This window comes from Pholis gunnellus, assembly GCF_910591455.1.
Source record: "Pholis gunnellus genome assembly, chromosome: 8".
Taxonomy (NCBI): domain Eukaryota; kingdom Metazoa; phylum Chordata; class Actinopteri; order Perciformes; family Pholidae; genus Pholis; species Pholis gunnellus.
In genome coordinates, this window is record NC_136534.1 from 8,818,030 (window position 1) to 8,837,357 (window position 19,328).

General features: G+C 42.5%; 2 protein-coding genes across 2 annotated transcripts; one reads left to right on the plus strand and one right to left on the minus strand.

The window, feature by feature from the left end:
• Positions 1 to 588: 588 nt before the first annotated feature.
• derl1 (derlin 1) lies at positions 589 to 7,098 on the minus strand. The gene is made up of 8 exons (XM_079164182.1): positions 6,805 to 7,098; positions 4,506 to 4,617; positions 4,258 to 4,322; positions 3,611 to 3,637; positions 2,629 to 2,724; positions 2,384 to 2,436; positions 2,045 to 2,155; positions 589 to 1,088 (listed from the first exon to the last, which is right to left on the minus strand). The coding sequence occupies exons 1-8, from the start codon at positions 6,955 to 6,957 to the stop codon at positions 905 to 907; spliced, it is 801 nt and encodes a 266-aa protein (XP_079020308.1). The 5' UTR covers positions 6,958 to 7,098; the 3' UTR covers positions 589 to 904.
• A 1,648-nt stretch (positions 7,099 to 8,746) lies between these two features.
• Positions 8,747 to 17,974, plus strand: tbc1d31 (TBC1 domain family, member 31). The gene is made up of 23 exons (XM_079165117.1): positions 8,747 to 9,074; positions 9,460 to 9,600; positions 9,919 to 10,034; positions 10,175 to 10,353; positions 10,570 to 10,721; positions 10,903 to 11,062; positions 11,279 to 11,479; positions 11,608 to 11,781; positions 12,001 to 12,080; positions 12,184 to 12,330; positions 12,467 to 12,600; positions 12,972 to 13,105; positions 13,223 to 13,402; positions 13,499 to 13,731; positions 13,876 to 13,948; positions 14,089 to 14,168; positions 14,256 to 14,391; positions 14,604 to 14,696; positions 15,200 to 15,328; positions 15,467 to 15,661; positions 15,822 to 15,891; positions 16,019 to 16,144; positions 17,045 to 17,974. The coding sequence occupies exons 1-23, from the start codon at positions 9,004 to 9,006 to the stop codon at positions 17,197 to 17,199; spliced, it is 3,159 nt and encodes a 1,052-aa protein (XP_079021243.1). The 5' UTR covers positions 8,747 to 9,003; the 3' UTR covers positions 17,200 to 17,974.
• The last annotated feature ends 1,354 nt before the right edge of the window (positions 17,975 to 19,328 follow it).

A 19,328-nucleotide genomic window follows, 5' to 3' on the forward strand; every position in this document is an offset into this window, starting at 1 on the left:
AAGTGATTCATGACAAAAATAATTGGCAGTTAATTGACATGGAAAATAATAGTTGGTGTCAGCCCTAATTGTATATTGTTCATACTGTATAGTCAGTGATTCTCAACCAGCCACACTGGCACATAATTGGCTGAACTCTCCTGACTCTGAAGAAGATAAAGGAGACATGGATAGTACCATAATTAGACTCGCAGACTCGCTCATCCTTTCAATAAACAATCGTTATATTTACAAAAAGAGCAAAATCCCATCTTCACCTTATTTCGGTCAAGATCAGAGCTTAAGACAGAGAAGATCAGGTCTGTGCCACAAAGGCTTAAAAACATTTGACACCCATGTAAAATCAGACCTGGAAACAGTGCTCTCTAAATAGCTTTGCCCATGTTCAGCTGAGAGCACACTCCCAGTGCGCTGGTAATTACAATGTAATCTGATATGGCATCACAGAGAGAGAGAGAGAGGACAGGAACACGAGTCAGAATTAACAGCAAGCTAGTGTGCAGCTGCAACATCTCTGGTCTTGACAGTCCAATGGAAGAGTGTGTAGAGGTGAAAATAAGGAAGAAGGGGAGGAGAGAGCAAGAATCATCACATTAAAAAAAAAAAACGATTTATTCATATTTCCTTCTATCTGCTTCACATGGACACACCCGCAGTAGTAGTAATAGTAAAGCTATGAGCCTATGGCCAGAGCCGGAGTCCTGCTGTGCGCTGCTTTCTTGGTTAAAATGCGTGCTTCCTTGGAGCCTTTAAAACAGAATTGTGAATTAAATTTTAAGTCGAGGGTTGCCCTCAGACAAAAGAAGAGAGAAGAAGCAAGCACTTTAACCTGAAACATCAACTCCATTTGTTATTGGGAGCAAAAGAGGGGTGGGGGGTAGGTCTCTCTCTCTCATCTCCCCGCTCATTCACCCCCCAGGCGGAAGCCTTCGCCCCAGTTGTGACGTCCTCTTCCTCCTCCTCCTCCCCCACCACCTCCTCCCCCACCACCACCACCACCTCCTCCCCCCTGCTCCTGGGCAGCTGGTCTGCTGGGGGGGACTCCAAAGCCCGACACTCCTCCCCTCCTGTTGGGGAAGAACCGATACCTGGACAGAGGATGAGAGGGGAGGCATTCAAATGTGGTCTTTAACGCGGATGTCATTGGAACATTTGAATTCAAGCAATTTAACACTATTTTGCAAACAGCTGATCGAGCAACAATTCCTATTTATCGAATAGAAAAGTCGTATTTGTCTTTTTTAATTAAAAGAAGAAAAAAAAAATTCTGTTCCATCCTGAGATCTGGCAGAAATGTCATGGAAGGTACCCACAGCTTTCAAACAACAAATAAGTCATAAATTAAAAAACACAAACGGTCATACAAATACATTATTTAATGTCTGGGCGAGCTGCTGGTTCATTGGTTTCCTGGGGCCGTATGTTTCTCATAGGTTGTCTGCTGTGATTTGATGCTCTTGTCATGAGTCACTGTGCGTGGGGGACTAAACGCATTTCCTCTATTCAAATATTTAAAATACTTGTTTGGAAGTGAAACCAAAAGTGAATGCAAATCACTGTTCATTTCCTTGTTGAAGCACACAGATGGTTCAAGATGAACCAAAAAAGAAGCTCTGCAAGATCTAATGAACATTTACAGTTTGGGTAACAAAAAACTTTTTGTGTTTGTCTTCCAAGCAAGAGGTTAATGGAATACAGACGAGCTCCAGACATGTTTAAACCCCGTCATGGTAAAAGCTAAAACGATGTTACACAAGTGCTATTAGAGAAAAATCAAAGAGTCAACAAACTGACTCAGTAAGACATCGAAATATTTTTTTAGTTTTGCAGACATTACGGTTGCATTATATTCTTTATGAATGCTACTTTTTATTTGAGAGGGGAAAAATGTGTTATTTCTTCATTCAAAAGTTGCGTAGTCTTGTTTCCTTGAAGCTTTGTATTGCACAGCCTCAACAATGACGTTGGTGGGTAAATTGTTCTAGCAAAAAATAAAAGGCCTAAACTTCATATAAAACCAATTTGGTAAATAAAAGAAACTTACAAGAACTCTGGTGTTGAGAGGAAGGCGCGTCCTCCCAGGTCCATGGGATATTTGAACATGAGGAAGAAGTAGAGGTGACCCACCAGGTTCCCCGTTAGTTCATTCACAAACCTGCACAATAACAGCAAAGAGAAGAAGAAGAAGAAGAATCAAACCTCACAGAAATAACATGAATGAGCTGGTGGAACATGCTACGCGCTATACGGGGCCGCTTATCAACAACAAAAGATCATTCCTACGTAATTGAAGGACTTTGAATTTACATTCATAGTGCAGTGTGTTTGACATGAAACTATTAAACTCAGTCTTTGATTCAACCAATTAAAAGTAGTTACTCACGAGCCTCCGATGATGAAGTTGAAAACCAGAATGACCCAAGGTAGATAATGTGCCTAGGACAGAATAACAGGAAACATTGGAATTATCCTCACGTTCAGGTAGTTAAGATGATGTGGAAGAAATATCACATGTTAACAGTCCTTAACATTAAAAACACACTATTTGATGTGCTCTGTTATCACTGTGGAATGCGAGGTACCTTGAAAAGGATAAAAGCGTAGAACTTGTGATGTAAAACGTGGTACCTTGAACCGTGTTCCGAACCAGAAGGACACGACCATGTCTTTGTTGAACTGAGCCCAGACGTAGAGCACCGACATGATCAGTGGGATCATCAGCAGCTGATAAACAACACAAACAGTGTATGAATGTGCGCTGCAGCATGACTTTGACATACATCTTTATATCTTCTTCGTTTTGTGACATTTAAAAAGGTGAAACGCATTTCCCAAAGTGTCAATCTTTTTCTTTAAGTAAGCCTGGTTGAAGTGGTGATGTTGCATTATGAGACACTCCAAAGACCTCAAGTGATAATTACAAACCTACCTACTGGTTACCTAGCCGATGGCACACTAGCATTAAGTGTGCAAGAGAGTTGTTGAAGTGCTCTCTCATCCACCGTTTGCATTTGCTCAGCCGGTTATTTACAATAGTTTGATTGATATTTTCCCCCCATTCACATTCTGCTGCCACACGCCCTCCTCCGCCACTGATTGGCTGGTACCCGCTGCCTTCTTCACAAACTTTGTTAAGTTTATTGCTGATGAAGATGATTAGGTTTAATGATTTTAACTCAGATGTGGATGTTTTCATAAGAACGGCCTCCAGCTCTCATAATTACAAAGTCCTGATTATGGGACATTATGGAACATTATCGTTTACTTAATGTTATTGTTTATGTTAGGATATTTGTGCCATTTCCACAATATTCCACCTCAGTTACGCACATCTTATTTATTTGCTTTATGTCTGTCTTTAGCGGGGCTTCAGTGGAGCAGCTCCCGGCATGTTTTGATTCAACTCAGGTTCTCTAGTCCGGACCAGATTAAGCAGTTTGAAGCTTCTTTCATCCACAGGAAAAAAGGTGTGCAATGAAAGGTAGGTCTTGGAATTTTATGAATCAATCAAATGAAGATCGGTTTGAATGAGAATAATCCTTTTGTGAACCCAGCCCTAGTCATGATGATGTGTTGTGGTATAAATACAGAATGAGAGGCGGATTCTTACCCGCATGTTCATCAGCATCCCGGTTATCTGTAGCCAGAGTCAAGGACAACAACCCCGTGGCTCAAAACAATCACAGCTGGAGCCTTAAGATTAGAGCAGCTGGTGAAGGGAGGGTTGCCAGTCAAATCCCCACACCCGCCACTTCCCTTAGAGTAAGCCTAACCTCCCACACCCGACGTTCTGTTCACCCATTCCCACAATTTTCCTGTAGTAACAAACACTAAACACTTGGTTTGGATCAGGTTTAAGGAGAACAGCACTTTGCCCAAATGTGTCTCATAAACAAAAGATGTCAGTGAAAAGCAGAACTCCAGAAAAGAGTGTAGAGATATGTGCTGCATGTGACCTAGATTAGGTTTCTCTGCTCTGCAGGGGTAGACTGACACAGGGCCACTGGCACAGAGCCACCCTGACATGGCACAGTGCTGCAGAGAGACAGAGGGATAGAAGAAGAAAGAAGGGAGTGTAGAACAGACAGATGAGAGGGAAACACAGAGGGGCAAAGAAGGCAGCAGAGATAGGATCAATGGAGTGAAAAACAGACTAGCAGGGATGTAACCTTCCATGTTGAAGGTAGAATGCAATTCATCATTTAAACAAAAGGTTTTAAAGGGTTTCATATGTTGTAATGCCAGAGAAAAGGATACAACAATGCAGATCCAGTTGAAGAAGAGCATGAAGATGTAGTCTGCAGGTCTGCCATCAAACGCCCCTGGAAAACAATACCAAGAATAGGATTAGCATGATTAAAGGTGCATCGTGTGTGTGTGTGTGTGTGTGTGTGTGTGTGTGTGTGTGTGTGTGTGTGTGTGTGTGTGTGTGTGTGTGTGTGTGAGTGAGTGAGTGAGTGAGTGAGAGAGAGAGAGAGAGAGAGAGTAGAAGCCAGTAGTCTCACCTGTCTCTAACCGAGTGGAGTAGTGGTAGAGGAAATACAGGTTGACCAGGTACAGAAACCCAGTATTTGGGGTTATTGGGAAAAACAAGGTGGCAGTCACCGGTCTCCAGAGCTGGAACAAACAGAAGAGACATTAGTCAAATAGAAACACATCAACACAGCTGTGTTGGTGCAAAGATCCAGACTTGTAAGGATGTGCTTGTAACACACATGAAGTCTCATGTGGATTGTAAATATTAACTTCTAAGCACTGAAAAAGTGGCAGCAGGCAGCTGGCGTTCCTTTGCAGAATGTTACCACACAAGTTGTTTGGCGGTAACAGACATCAGATCTATGTAGCATTCGCTAGGTGGCTTAAGGGCCGATGAGCATTTGCTGTGTTAAATTGCTTTTAATCAAGGGGAATATGATAGGATACAATTTCAACACGCAACAGAAGTGGAACAAATCGTGACTCTGCCTCGGTTATTACTAGAAATGCGGCTGAAACACCTTTATTACATGTATTTATTCATTTTATTTTAATACAGTTAAATTAGAGAAATTATATAGTTGATCAGTCACTCGCCGAAAATGCTGATATTCGACTAATCTTTTCAGCTGTTAAATCTAACAAGAGTGCCAAACCCTATCTGACTCTATCTTCTCAAATCTGAGAATTTGTTGCTTTTCTTTAATTTTATATCAGTTTATAATCAACGTCGCACAAAACAATACTTTTGAAAATGTCACCTTGGGCTTACACTTAGTGATGAGCAATTTTTCATTTCATTGACTGAATTGTTTATCAATTAATGAAAGACATTTGTAAAGATTCAGCATTAATTACAATAATGAAGTGTTAGTCCCAACCAAAAATATCAATTGTTAATTGAGTATTTATTATTTTGAATTTGGAAAAATCTTACTTATTAACAGAAAAACATATTCTAAATATATCAATATAAATAAGCAGTAATGTTGCTATTATGCTTGCAGGTGGAGCATATGAGTTTAACCCTCATATATACTACCATTCAAAAGTCTGGGGTCACTTAGAAATGTCCTTATTTCTCAAAGAAAAGCACTGTTTCTTTCAATGAAGATAACATTAAATTAATCAGACATACACTCTATACATTGTTAATGTGGTTAATGACTATTCTAGGTGGAAACGTCTGGTTTTTAATGAAATATCTACATAGGAGTATAGAGCCCCATTTCCAGCAACTATCACTCCAGTGTTCTAATCGCCTTAGAAGACTAATTGATGATTAGAAAACCCTTGTGCAAATATGTTAGCACAGCTGAAACCAGTTATGCTGGTGAGAGAAGCTATAAAACTGGCCTTCCTGTGAGCTAGTTGAGTATCTGGAGCATCACATTTGTGGGTTCGATTATACTCTCAACATGGCCAGAGAACTTTCATGTGAAACTCGCCAGTCTATTCTTGTTCTTAGAAATGAAGGCTATTCCATGCAAGAAATTGCGAAGAAACTGAAAATTGACACGAAATTGTCTGGGTGACCCCAAACTTTTGAACGGTAGTGTATATATTTTAAATGGGTTATTGTGGAAGTAGCATTTTACTGAAGTTGGAGCTAATTTTAACTAAAACTAGATAGTTTAATCTAGCAATGCAGCATTTTGTATAAACTGACAATATAGATAATAATAAAATGTGATTCTTCTAAGTAACCAGTAACTCACTCATTCCCTATAGAATAAATAAAGTAGGCCAAAACTTTACTTAGGTGCGGTACTTAAGTGTATTTAGTAACTTTTCACCACAGCAAATAAGTAGTTTTTAGGAGGCTAATTCGGCCCTGAGGCGAGTCTTTCAGGATCCATGCCACCCCCCTAACGTTGTATAAACGGACAATCTGTGAACCTGTAGAAACGCTGCCCGAGTAGCTCATTTCATAGCAGGAAAGTCCCTTTACAATAAGTCCAAAATACTTTCTCCGCCTTATGGTTTATACAGCAGCAGCACCTGAAACTAACGTTCTTATATCCCACAAAATACTGACAATTCAACACCTCGGCTATGTTACCATCTCTGGTCATTACAATGCTTAAACTGGTGTTATATTTACACCTTAGCTCGATGTTGCTAAATTAAGTAGCATTTTGACAGCACCCGGAAGTCCTCACCTTCTGCGTCTCGCCCTCTGATTGGCTGTCACACAACACAGGCCTGCTGCTCAAGTTAGCTTTGTTAGCCACTAGCTAGCCAACCGACCACATCCAAAACACACCGACCACCGCATTTAACAGCTACCCAAATGCACACAGGCGACAAGACACAAGGTACACTTACATGAAATCTGCTTATGACCAGCTCTGGAAATAGCATGAGGTTCCTGAAATCAACCAGTCCTAGTTTTCCAATGAAGGGAACTGCAATCGAAGCAGCGAACCATGACCGGGTGATGAGAGGGATGCTTCTGAACCAGTCCCCAATGTCTGACATCTTTCCATATGATCACACCGAGTTATAACCATGAAACAAAAGCTGCTCTTTAAGAATGAGCTAATATCACCAACACACTGCGAACCCTCGCTGCTTTTTTTATCAGATGTGCTCCACTGCTAACTTTACATGACGTGGCTAATCACGGACAGCTAGCATATAAAGTTACTGAGGTCAGAGCAGACACATCCGGTTCACCTTTTCAAAGTAAAATTAAACGTGCTCCTACTACTACCACTAATCTGACAGCAATAACAAAATGAAATATTGCAAATTAACATAGAAGTGATATTCTACGGAAATAAGTAACGGTTGTCCAAAGAAATGGAAGACAAACATTTAATTTGTATCAAAAACAATAAAATAAATCACTAGTTTTGTGGAGGACTGTAATGTTGCTGAAAATATGACTGATTGATTTTAGAAAAATATGTTTCTGTTCAAGTGATGTGAAACTACTCGCAGTAAAATTAACTTTAATTTAAGCAGCAGTTGTTGGAGAATAATTTAAAAGCTAGAGTAATTTGGCAGTGACCTTTGTCTTCGGGCCTTTGTTTTTACCCCATTCTTATCAAATATTATTACACAGGTGATAATAAGGCAAGCGACACCAATGAAAGCATATATACTTTTTAGTAATTTCTACAAGTTGCAGGTTTTTAAAGTTATTTATTTATCTAGTTATTTACATAATTCTATATTCATTTTGATGACTGGTTTATATCATGCTCTTAGTTTGAAGGAAAAATGTAAGTACCGGGTGTATTTTTATTTTCTCACACCAATATATTTGGTTTTGTTCTGCATCGTTAGTACTTCCTGAGTAATATGCAAAATATCCTACTTGACCAATCAACGGACAGCCAGCAACAGAAAGAGGCGTTTCCTTTTGTTGCCATAGAGTAGTACCTTAATGATCCGAATAGATAGGAAACAGGACTTTGTGGTGCACAAATCGATTGATTTACTTTATTCGACTTACCTTTTTGCAGCAATGGGGTGCAAGACAGAATAAAGAGACATGGGTGAATTAAAGCTTGCATATATCTATATATAAATAGATATATAAATAGAAAATATGAAAGAAATCATATCAGGTGTTTTATTTCTTTGCCAACTGGCAGAAGAAAAGGAAAACCTGATGGTCCGACAACAGAAGCAAAGCCGCAATAAGAAAGAAATGAAGAAGTTAGAATTGTCTTCCACTCATTTCTTATTTTATGTAACAATCTACACAAATAGACATTGTTTAATTGTTTAATTAACATCTCTTACAACTCAAGCGCTCAGTGAATGAAGGTGATATGATCAGTCATTCTGAAATCATGCTGCTAATGTTCAGTTAAAAAAACAGGATCCTGTTCAGATCCGTTTTTTAACCGACACACGTCGCTAACTGACTGCTTTAGTCCAAGTCAGTGTACTAACTGAGTCTTCATTACTGTTGATGTTTTCAAGCGCACCTTCTGACGAGGCTCTGTCTTCAGGGACATCAGTATTTGGACATTCATTCAGGGAAATATAAGCGAACTTAATTTAAAACAGAGGGTGTCGTTTTTTAAATCAAAGAAGATGAGTGACTGAGTGTCACTTACAGTTTACAACATTATTCTCTGTAGGTCTTGTATCATCATTTAGTATTTTAGTCAAAACTGTTTTGAACTACAACTCCCAACATGCACTCTCTCTGTTTACCTTTACGTCAACTTTGGGCGACAAAATAACCGTCCTTAAAAAAAGCACAAAATCCCCTGAAACTGAAGTGGAAGAAAACTGCTAGCGTGAAGTGTGCTAAGCGTTTAGTGGACCGGGACTGTTGAGTCGAGACTAAAGTTAAACGGTGCTGAGCGTAACTTAAAACTAAACATCACGCTACTGACTGACGCGCTTTCAAATTTCGCGCTGTTTGCTCCGCCTTTAAAGAGATTAGCCGACTGGTTTTAGCCCGTTAGCTATCACTGTAACTGGGGCAGTGACATAAAGTTAAGTACGGAGGGTTAGGGTATCCTTCTGTTTTATAAATGTGTTTCTAAAGACGTCTTTACGATGGAGGTGACGGACATCGGAAACAAAGAAGAGGGCAAAGTCTGGCATCGAAAACCAGCACCAGGCAAGAGGTAGGTTGATGTCGTGACCACCTGATGCTGCAGGGAGTGACACGATTATCTAGATTAATGTTTTATAGTCAAATGTATTTGTAACATAAACTTCTCAGCCTGGAATAACACTGAAAGTGAGCTTTGACTGCATTTAAGTTCAGTCACACTTGTTGCATTGAGTCTGAACTGTAAACACTTGAATGGCACCCGCTCTACTCATCATCTCATAAACTGTAACGTCGTATTGTTTATTCACAGTGGATGCTTCTTTAGATTTGTTGTCGTCAGAGTGTATTTTAACCACTAGAAGGCAGCCGCGACCCACTGAAATGTGTCGCTCTTCACGTGAGACCTGTCTGGGTGTGCGTCAAACCTTTTTAACGTGTGACGTTGCCTCCCTCAGCGTGCTCGTGACGGTGGTCCGCACTGCTCAGCAGGCCAAGACGGTGCGGTTCCTCCATGTGGCCTTTGACACCACGGGAGACTCCTTCCTGGCTGGAGACCAGCATGGCCACATCTATGTATTTGACATCAGTAGAAACAGGTGACTGACTGTGCTCAAAAGTCCCCAAATAGTGTTTTAAGTGTTTGTTTATCACTGGTCTTATATTACATGAATAGTATTTGCTTTTACAACAGTTAACTACATGGGAATTGTGACATTCAGGAGTGTTATGGTCCATTTACTGTCATTACTGTGCCCTCACTTCCTGTTAGTGCCAGTCAAAGCCTTTTAATGTTGACACCGCTCTTCTCCCACCTGACTGAGTTCTATTTAGTGCAGAAAAATATGATAGATATACTTGCACACTTCTATCTTCTACTTGATCTTGTGTTTTTCACTGTTTCTTTCTTGGGGCAGATTTCGTCTGGTGCAGAAGACGGGCCAGGCCTGCACCGCTCTGGCATTCAGCCTTCGCAGGACCACCGAGTTCCTTGTGGCTCTGGCTGACTACACCATCAAGTGCTTTGACAAAGGTAGTGTATTCACATCCATACTTTGCTTCATTATTTTAGTAGTGATTTTCAGAGATGTCCTCTGTTTTTAAGCTCTCGGGACGTTTTCCAAACAAGTTCATTTTCAATGACACTTGTTGTTTTTGGGTTGTTTGTTTCAGACACAAAGCAGCTGGTCAGCTGGATGCGGGGTCACGAGGGGGCCGTTTCGTCCATCTCTGTCCACAGCTCAGGTCGCTACGCTATCACCACGTCCCTGGACACGGCTCAGCTCTGGGACCTGGACACCTTCCAGAGGAAGAGGAAGCTCAACATCCGGCAGTCTGTTGGCATTCAGAGGGTAAACATGCAAAAAAAAGAGCAACATTTACAAATTGATGTTTGGTCACATCATGAAGTTAATCATTTTTCTGAGGACTGACAAAGAGTTATTTTTTCTGTCAGATAGGGATTTAGGTTTTTGGTTCATTTCAAGCTATTGAGACTTCAGGATATGTCTGGTGCATTAATGGTATGCCTTAAAGTCGTTCTTTCTTCTACGCTGTTTGTTTTGCAGGTGTTCTTCCTGCCTCTCAGTAACACCATTCTCAGCTGTTTCAGTGATGACTCCATCTTTGCTTGGGAGAGCGACACGCTGTTCTGCAAATACCAGCTCCCGGTCCCCGACTGCGGACCCAAAATCTCCTACAAGGCCTTTGCGGTGACACGGTGGGTCTCCTGCATCACCACTGCTAACTAGCTCGTTGATTATGTAGCTTTCCAGCGTAGTTCTTCGTGACTTCGTTATTTCCCACCCTGCTTTGACCTCTAAACACTTCATAAGCACAATAAAAGTAAAATGTGGATCAGAAGGCTTCATCGAATGCTGATACCAGACTTGTGTTGGCAGTGATGGTAAGAGCCTTGCAGCTGGGGGGCGCTCCAACCTGCTGCACCTGTGGTGTCTGGACAGCAAGCAGCTGATTAGGGTGATTCAGATGCCCACGCAGGTCCGAACCGTCCGACAGCTTGAATTCCTGCCCGACAGTTTTGACGGGGGAGCCAGTCAGGTACACAGACTACAGACCTCTCTCTCATCTCCTCTGTGCTCCTGCTATGGGATCTTGTTTGTTTGAATTTTAGACATCTTGTTCATCACTTGCCTGGAAGCTGCTTATCTGTGCATGTTAATGAGCCTATGGTCGGCTTCTGTATCTCTGTATGCATATGTTTAACATGTTGACTAACGTCTCTGAGTTTGACACTTTTGTTTTTTGTCTCTGCAGACACTAGGTGTATTGAGTCAGGACGGCGTTATGCGCTTCATCAACATTCACACCTGCAAGCTGCTTTTCCACATGGGTTCCCACCAAGACGCCATCACCACAGTGACGGTCAGCCCTAACGGCAGACATGTTGTGGCCATCATGGATAATGGCAGCATAAATGTCTATAGTGTTCAGAGTCTCACACAGGAACTAAACAAGGTGACAGTCCGTTACGATAACAGTACAAAGATGTACACGGTTCAAGAGCTTTCTCGTTTTTTGGTAATAATAATGTATCTGTATATGTATTCATATTGTGTGTGTGTTTGTCTGTGCCCCTCACCCAGCCTCCTCCCTCCCGGGTGGCAGTAGTCTCTGGCGGTGGAGCTGATCAGGACTTGTCTAACCTAAAGGTCCAGGTCAGGTCAGAGGTCGTTCAGAGACCAGCCAAGAGCTCGGGTAGGCGTACACATGTGAAGATACTTAGACCCCCCGCTGGGTCTACAGCTGAGGATAAAGAGGTGGGAGCAACACACGCAATGTCTTTATACACTATATATATATAATATTTTTTTTAAGATAGTGAGTTATATATATTTTTTTATAGATTGATGTGAAGTTTATTTACTATAGAGATGTGCCACCATAAATACACACAAAGCATTCCCTCCCCCTGACTAGACAAAGTAGACTAAAGTGCGTCATTTGATAGAGTGTTACCCTTTTGTGCCAATCAATAGAACGAACTACCTGCTGGTCTAAATAAGAAGAGGCTGGTGGCTATGCTCAAGGCTTTTGGAGAGTATCCTGCTAAATACAGGTAAAGATTACCATGCATTTATTTGATGACTGACGAATGCATGCCAACTTTTAACACTTGTGTGGTAAGATTCACACGATTCACTTTTGTGTCCACATCGCAGGATGTTTGTGTGGCGGTCTTTGTTGTGTCTCCCAGAGAACCACGCAGCGTACAGCAGTCTGACTGATAAAGGTCTGCATTCAGCCTACCTCACTCTGCACGATAAGTACCCCATCAAAAGTCACAAGTTACAGAGGGGACTACAGAGGTAATCACTCTTTCCCTCACACACACACACACACACACACACACACACACACACACACACAATTGCAACTCTAAGTATTTCATTTTTTAAATCTATTTTTGTAATCACATACTTTTCATCTTCTTCTACTCAACAGGGTTTTGTCTGCCTTAGCTCACTGGGCGGCCATCTTTGGAGAGGTGGAGTACCTTCCCCTAGTAGCCTTCCCTTTTGTCAAGCTCTTCCAGAACAACCCAATGCTGTGCTTTGAGGTGGTGGCCACTGTTATAGGTACTTCATTGTTATTATGAAAGGCCATTTTTTTCCCCCAGTAAACACAACATTATGAAAATGTACACTACACACATTTTAAAGCTTTGCAGTGTTTTGTGCTGCTGCTTTATGTAAAGTATTGAATTACTACACGTTTTGTACCCGTTTCATGTGTAGAGAGCAGCACTGCTACGTTCATAAGCATTTAATCCAAACAACACTGCTTCAGTGTGCGCAGCCAAAGACTAAAACTTGTGACACTAATGGATTTGGAACCATTTTAATTCATTAAACTTATACTTTGGGTCTGTTTATCAGACATCTGAATGTCTTGAAGCACTGTCAATGTATTATCAGTCTCTTGATTACTTGGATGTTTGGTTGCACAGTGAATTGGGGTCAGCATTGGTTTGAGTACTTCCCCAACCCTCCTCTGAACATCCTGAGCATGGCGGAGAACGTTCTGGCTCATCATGACAAGGAACTGCTGCAGCACCTGGTGGACTGTGGCATCACCTCACAGGTAACCAAAGTAGGGTGGACGAGTGGTCAGACCGCCGCTGTCCTGGAACTCCACACTCACAGTTTCACACCCATGTGATATAGAGACTTTATTTGTGCATCTCTATATCTGCCTCAGCTCTATATGTGGCCCCTGCTGGAGACCCTGTTCTCTGAGGTTTTGACCCGCGATGAGTGGCTCCGACTCTTTGACAACATCTTCTCCAACCATCCATCCTTCCTGCTCATGGCCTCTGTGGCCTACATCACCTGCTGCCGTGAGCCTCTGCTGCTCTGCTCCCAGAAACAGGACTTTGAGGTAAAAAGTCAGACCCATATTAAGTCAGTAATTGTGTCTTTCTCTCCTGCTCCATCACATTGACCCCCCCCCCCCCCTCCTTCTTCTTCCTTTCAGTATTTTTTCCACCACCGTAACAACCTGGATTTGGGAGCCATGATAAAAGAGGCGTACCGGCTCATGGGCGGCACACCAGCTGACATCCATCCCAAGAATATGCTCTCTGACTTAACACCACTGACCAATGGCCAGTACCCCGTGTTCAACCACTACCCCGAATTCATCATTGAATACCAGAGCCGAGAGAGGGAGAAGATACGACTGCAGGAGGTGGAGTACCTCCGTGAGAGGTGAAATTAAACACAGTGTGTTGACAGTGTTAATATGACCAGACATGTATGTTTAATTAGCGAGAAAGAGCCTTCGATAATACACATCAAAGTCACGAGTGAGAAAATATGCAGCAGATGAATTGTGTGTCTATGTCTCATCAGACAGGAGGTGTCAGCCCAGCACACTGATTTTGTGCGTCACCAGGCTGAAGAGGAGGCCTATTTTGCACAACAGGTAGATATTGTTATTCAAAATTCATTTTAAGCATAGAATGTGTCTTTTTTTGGGCTCGCTCACATAGTTAATCCGTCTATGAAATGCAAGCCTGGCATGTAAATGAAGTGAATTCAATACTTTGATTGATTTGAAAACAGGAGCTGCTGCAGAAGGCAGAGGAACAGCGCAGAAACATCCTGGCACAAGAAGAGGAAAAACTAACACAGCAGAGGGCAAAGTAAAAGCACCTCTCATTGTTGTGAGGGGAAAAAAGAACAATGTTATTTAGCAGAGTGGGTAGCTGACACTACTCTGTCCTCTGCAGGTTGGCAGCCATGAAGAGAGAGCTGAAGGTGAAGGAGTTGCAGCTGCTGGATGCAACTAAAAGACGTTTCCTCAAACACCAACAGGACCTGAGAGCCTCACAGGTCCAAAGACTAGATCAGGAGATCGGTAGAAAGGTAACCCGCTGGTTAAGATTTAAAGTGGTCTTTTTATGGAAAGGAGCCCACATTGGCCATAGCAGAGATCCTGGGCTGTAATCCCATCCTCTGCTGAACACATTAACGTGTTTGTCTCAATTTGTTAACTTCTACCAAAAGAATCTGTCGTGGACTCAATGACCTCCATGTTTGAGCACTAACCCAACAGCAACCTTTATGTTGCGCAACAGATGGATCTCCGGGAGCGAGAAACAGCTGCAGCAGTCCAGAATCTAGAAGTCCGACAGATGGAGCTGGAGGCTCAGAGGAGGCGACTTGAACAGGTGACAAACTGCTTCCATCAAACCCTCCCTCCTCTCTCACAACATCCTCTTTTGATTCATTTTACTCCCTCCCCCTTTCTCTCTCCCTCTGCGACCCTTTACTCCCAAATGATGAGTCTCTAGAACACATTTTGCTGTTGAAATACCTGGAAGTATAAAATGTGCTTTCTCCCTGGACATTAAATATATCAACAATCACAACTCGGCCTCTAAGTTTTTATGTCACTTTGAAACAAAATGAAGTTCTAGGAAGCAAATCCACTCATTGTTGTATGTAATCCATGACTTCAGTGCTGTAGCCTCCTTTTAATAATCATAACCAATGAATATCACACATATACTTACAATCAAACACTGAGGACAATCAGACAAAACACATTTAGCTGATGTAATAATCACAGTGAATTCCCACCATGTAATAACATCACTTTCAACCTCTTGATTGTTGTAATAATCGTGAGTCTGAAGTGTTAATTAGTTTCTTCCATGGCCCTTTCCCTCAGCACATGTTTGAGGAGCAGGAGCGCATGGGACGGGAGGTTGAGGGGGAGGTGGAGATGAGGATGAGGAGGGCAGAAAAAGAGGAAGAGAGCTACACAGAGCTGCTACACTGCACCGAGACAAACATGCAGGTGGGTGACGCGTTCCACTATGGAGTCAGTGTAATATTATCGTCATACGTCAGCACACAATCTTCTAACTTTCTCTCCCTCAACACACACACACACACACACACACACACACACACACACACACACACACACACACAGGCCCTGGAGGAGTCCATGGCGGAGGCGTGCCAACTGGGCTTGGAGTCGCACTGGCAGAGAGAGGTGGCGGAGCGCCTGCAGCAGGTCGATGCCGAGCAGGAGAGGAAGAGGGAGAAACTGGCAGAGCTTCACAGGCAAACCCTGGCAGAGAAGGAGAGACTGGCTGACACCATGAGAGACGTGGCAGGAAGGAAGGTGAGAAGAACAAGAGTCTGTCAACACAACAATTTACATGATGTGTTGGCTTGTGTGTGTGATTACTATGACATATGTTACGGTCTGTTTTGTTACTCTAAAATCCGATATTGATGTTTGTGTCACTTAGAAACTTAGATGAATACTTGTTGATTTGCAGTGGGATGAAGTAATGAGTTCCAGAGCCCAGTTACAGGAGCAGCAACAGCCCCTGTCTTCAGCAGGCTCAGGTATTACTCCCCACGTACACCAGTTTTCACGTGGCCTTTGTGCTGACCTGTCCATCGCATCTTGGATCTAATATTACAGTGTTTGCTTAGTGTCAGACGGTGATGACATCACTTTGTTCCACCACAGGACTGCTTCAACGACCCAGTGCCACCGCTGCTGTTTATGTTGGAACCAAATCTACCACCTTCCCAAAGCAGGCAGAAGCGGTGTGTCTGAACAGCAGTTCACCTTCAGAAAGCACCTCCACCAACTGTAAGTCATTGTGGATGTGATGTGATGTATTCTAAAGACTCGTGCGGTGCCTGTTGAATGCTTGGCCTGTGGTGCAGCTTCCTCGAGAACCGTTCACGCTCAACACTGCGCTTCCTTTGGGTCCTGAGCAATACACCTGCCATACAGTAGTCGCCTCACATACCCGAGTCTTGGCTCCTCACGGAGAGAAACGACGGGAAAGAACACCAGACTGAAAAATATTTAATTATGCTACTATTCTAACATATTATAGCCCGAAATAACTCACAAAGGCCCCCCAAAAACGTGCAACTCTGCTGTACAGCCTACTACTTTCTGTATACTTCTACTTCAGAGGAAAACATAGTACTACATTGTCCTAACAGAGAAATGTCACTGGTTACATTGAAGATTCAGATTTGACTCACACAATATAACAATTAAAATATATATTTTAATTAATTATAGCATCATAGAATTGAAAGCTCCACCTTGGACAGACGTGTCGCTCCCCAAACGTTCCCCGAACCAGAAATTTGTTGCAATAAAGCAGTTCGGGTAACATTAGGAAAACAATGTTACGCAAACGTTTTACTTAATAAACATGAGTATCACTACCATACCCGTATTTCTAGTTAGAGAATAGGTGAAAAGTAAAGCAAGACAGCGTTGGCCTATGGCCCCAAATCACTAAATCAGTTTTGGGGTTACTCGACAGTCAGAGACAGCGGTATGATACACTTAGCGGAGGTCATTTTCCCTGCGGTTATAAGAGCGTGGTTTTAATTATTGCATCAAACAATACTTGTTGATTCGTTTTCTGTCAATCAACGTATCGATTCATCTTCTAATTGTTTCAGCTCTACATAACATGACCATCTTTAACTTAGGTTTGTGTATAAATACTTTGTTCTCTGACAGTTTCCCTGGACCGAGGCCGGGCCCAGCTGGACAGCGGCGAGAGACAACTGCTGAAGGAAATCCGAGAGCTGAGACAGAAGCTGGCGGTCAGAGCCAGAGAGGGCAGCGCCGCCTCCTCCCAGTCTGTGCACACACTGTCCTCTGTCTCCCAGTGACCACCAACGGCTCTCTGTCGTCAGAGCGTCGCAAAAACATACTCTTGTCTCAAGGGAACTGGAACAGCAGAAACAATGACTCAGACTGAGGAGCATACAGGCTAGCAGCTGCTATCTGTTTACCACTTTCAACTATACATTATTAATGCAAATGGAGTCAAACATTTGAACTGTGCACCATCAACCACCATCCCATGAACACCCCATGTCTTCCATTGAGACCGTATAGTCCTCTGACTGAGGACAGAACCGGGTTCATTCTTTGGGTTGTGGTGTTGCTTCATGCCATGTGCACATGATGGTTCAGATTGTGTCACTTCTCTAGGATCCAAGTCCACCATCATTCATAGGAGGGATCTCTGATAACATCCCTACAAGCAGCAACGGTTTAATTTATTGTTACTCTGTGGCCACTCCAGACACAGACAATGGCCAGCGCCAAAGAATGGCCCATGTTGTATCATTGCAGTCTGTCTGTAGCCGGTGAACTCCGTGTGAACAATCTGATGCAACGTAGAATATTCAGGTACTATGTCTAGTCTGTTAACTGTATGATGAAACATCTGTTAGTTCTATGGTGTCTACAGCACAGTAACTAACATCTAACTGTACTACAGACAAACTGTTACATCTCTGCATTGAATATTGTACTACCCACCAGTTCAGTTGTACAAAGTATTTGCGCTTGTGCCTCCTTTTTTTAAATTTTTATTTCAAATAAGTTTTATATGATTCGTCTTATTTAAACCCTGGTTTTAATAACATGTTTTTAAAAATCCTGATTCAACCTTCTGTTTCATTGTGTCTTTTAAAATATACATGCGTTAGGCTTTGTGTTTCTATGTCTGGTGTTGTACAATGGTCGTAGCAGTCATTGAGTTGTGACGCAGCCCCTCAAAACTCTTTTGGTATCGATTCAAATGAATAAGAACGGTAACGTACACATCTGTATGCAGGAAAGGAGGTCCAGCTTCCGTTTTCCTATAAACGGAATCCATAGATGGAGTAATACAACATGAAATATGCTCATTTAGTTCTGAGGGGCTTTATCATTTAGATTGTACTATAATTTGGATGAGAGGTATTTTTTTGTGTGAGTTTGTTTCAGAGTATTTGATGGTCTGTGTGTTATGTCAACAAAATAGGCAATTTGTCTGTTTTATAAATATATATTTCAGACGCAGATCTGAAGTGTTATTACTTTAAAACTCCAGCTATGGATCTGTGTGCTTCTGCTCCTCGCTGGGTGTGTCTGGAACTTGTCTGTCTCAGGCTTTGGTCCTCTAGTCATCCAGGTGTTGTTTGACATGAGCTGAAATGACAGCCGTCTCCATTCCTGTCACTCATTCCTTTCTTTCCCTTCACCCATCATTTATCCGTCCTAACCTGCTCTAAATCACAATCAGGCCCTGAAAGGAAAAAAGGCTAAATCAGTCGATCATTTTCTGTTCCATCGCTCTCAATCAACGACCAGAAACACACACACACACACGGTGCCTCGTAGAAGTATAAGAATATGTCTTAAAGCCAAATATTACATCTCACTCATGATGCCAAGAACGTACCTATGAATCAATATTTGCTACCTTTATACATGGACATACTTTCTTGTGTATTCTGTCTTTCAGTAGTTCTAATTGCAATGACCTTTTCTCTCACCTGTCACCTCTCATCACTTGTGAAACCGCCTTGCCCTAAGCAGGGGCGGGTCCAACATTTTCTCTTAACCTTTCTATGTGCTTCAACCAGTAGTTCTTTCATTAATGTCAGAGAAATGAAGGTAACTCTCTCGCCCCGGCTTTGAGGATCACGCACAGCTGTTACGTGGGCCTGCTTGTGGTTGAACTGATTGTCTGATGAGATCATTTTACCTCTTACGAACCAAACTTCAGTCGAGGAGCATCATCCATGGAGACCAGCGGTGTGTCTGTGCAGTTGTACAGCAGGTCAAAACCCCAGGGGAAGGTGAGGCGACGGGTTCAGGACCTCCGCATCCCTTCCTCCTCTTGCTACGACTTTATAGCCAGAAGACCCGCATTGGACTTGAGCCACAACGAGAGCGCTCGGCTGGCAGTGGACTCCCTGCTCAGCCGTGGTTTAGAGGGATACCACGAGGCGTTGCACGCTGA

Bases quoted from the DNA above. Each gene is read 5' to 3' on its own strand.
- derl1 (XM_079164182.1), bottom strand. From the start codon at position 6,957: ATGTCAGACATTGGGGACTGGTTCAGAAGCATCCCTCTCATCACCCGG. The intron at 4,618-6,804 runs GTAAGTGTACCT...TGTTTGTTCCAG, and splicing joins TGGTCATAAGCAGATTTCAT to CTCTGGAGACCGGTGACTGC. The intron at 4,323-4,505 runs GTGAGACTACTG...ATTGTTTTCCAG, and splicing joins CTCCACTCGGTTAGAGACAG to GGGCGTTTGATGGCAGACCT.
- tbc1d31 (XM_079165117.1), top strand. From the start codon at position 9,004: ATGGAGGTGACGGACATCGGAAACAAAGAAGAGGGCAAAGTCTGGCAT. The intron at 11,480-11,607 runs GTGACAGTCCGT...CCCCTCACCCAG, and splicing joins TCACACAGGAACTAAACAAG to CCTCCTCCCTCCCGGGTGGC. The intron at 15,329-15,466 runs GTGGGTGACGCG...ACACACACACAG, and splicing joins GCACCGAGACAAACATGCAG to GCCCTGGAGGAGTCCATGGC.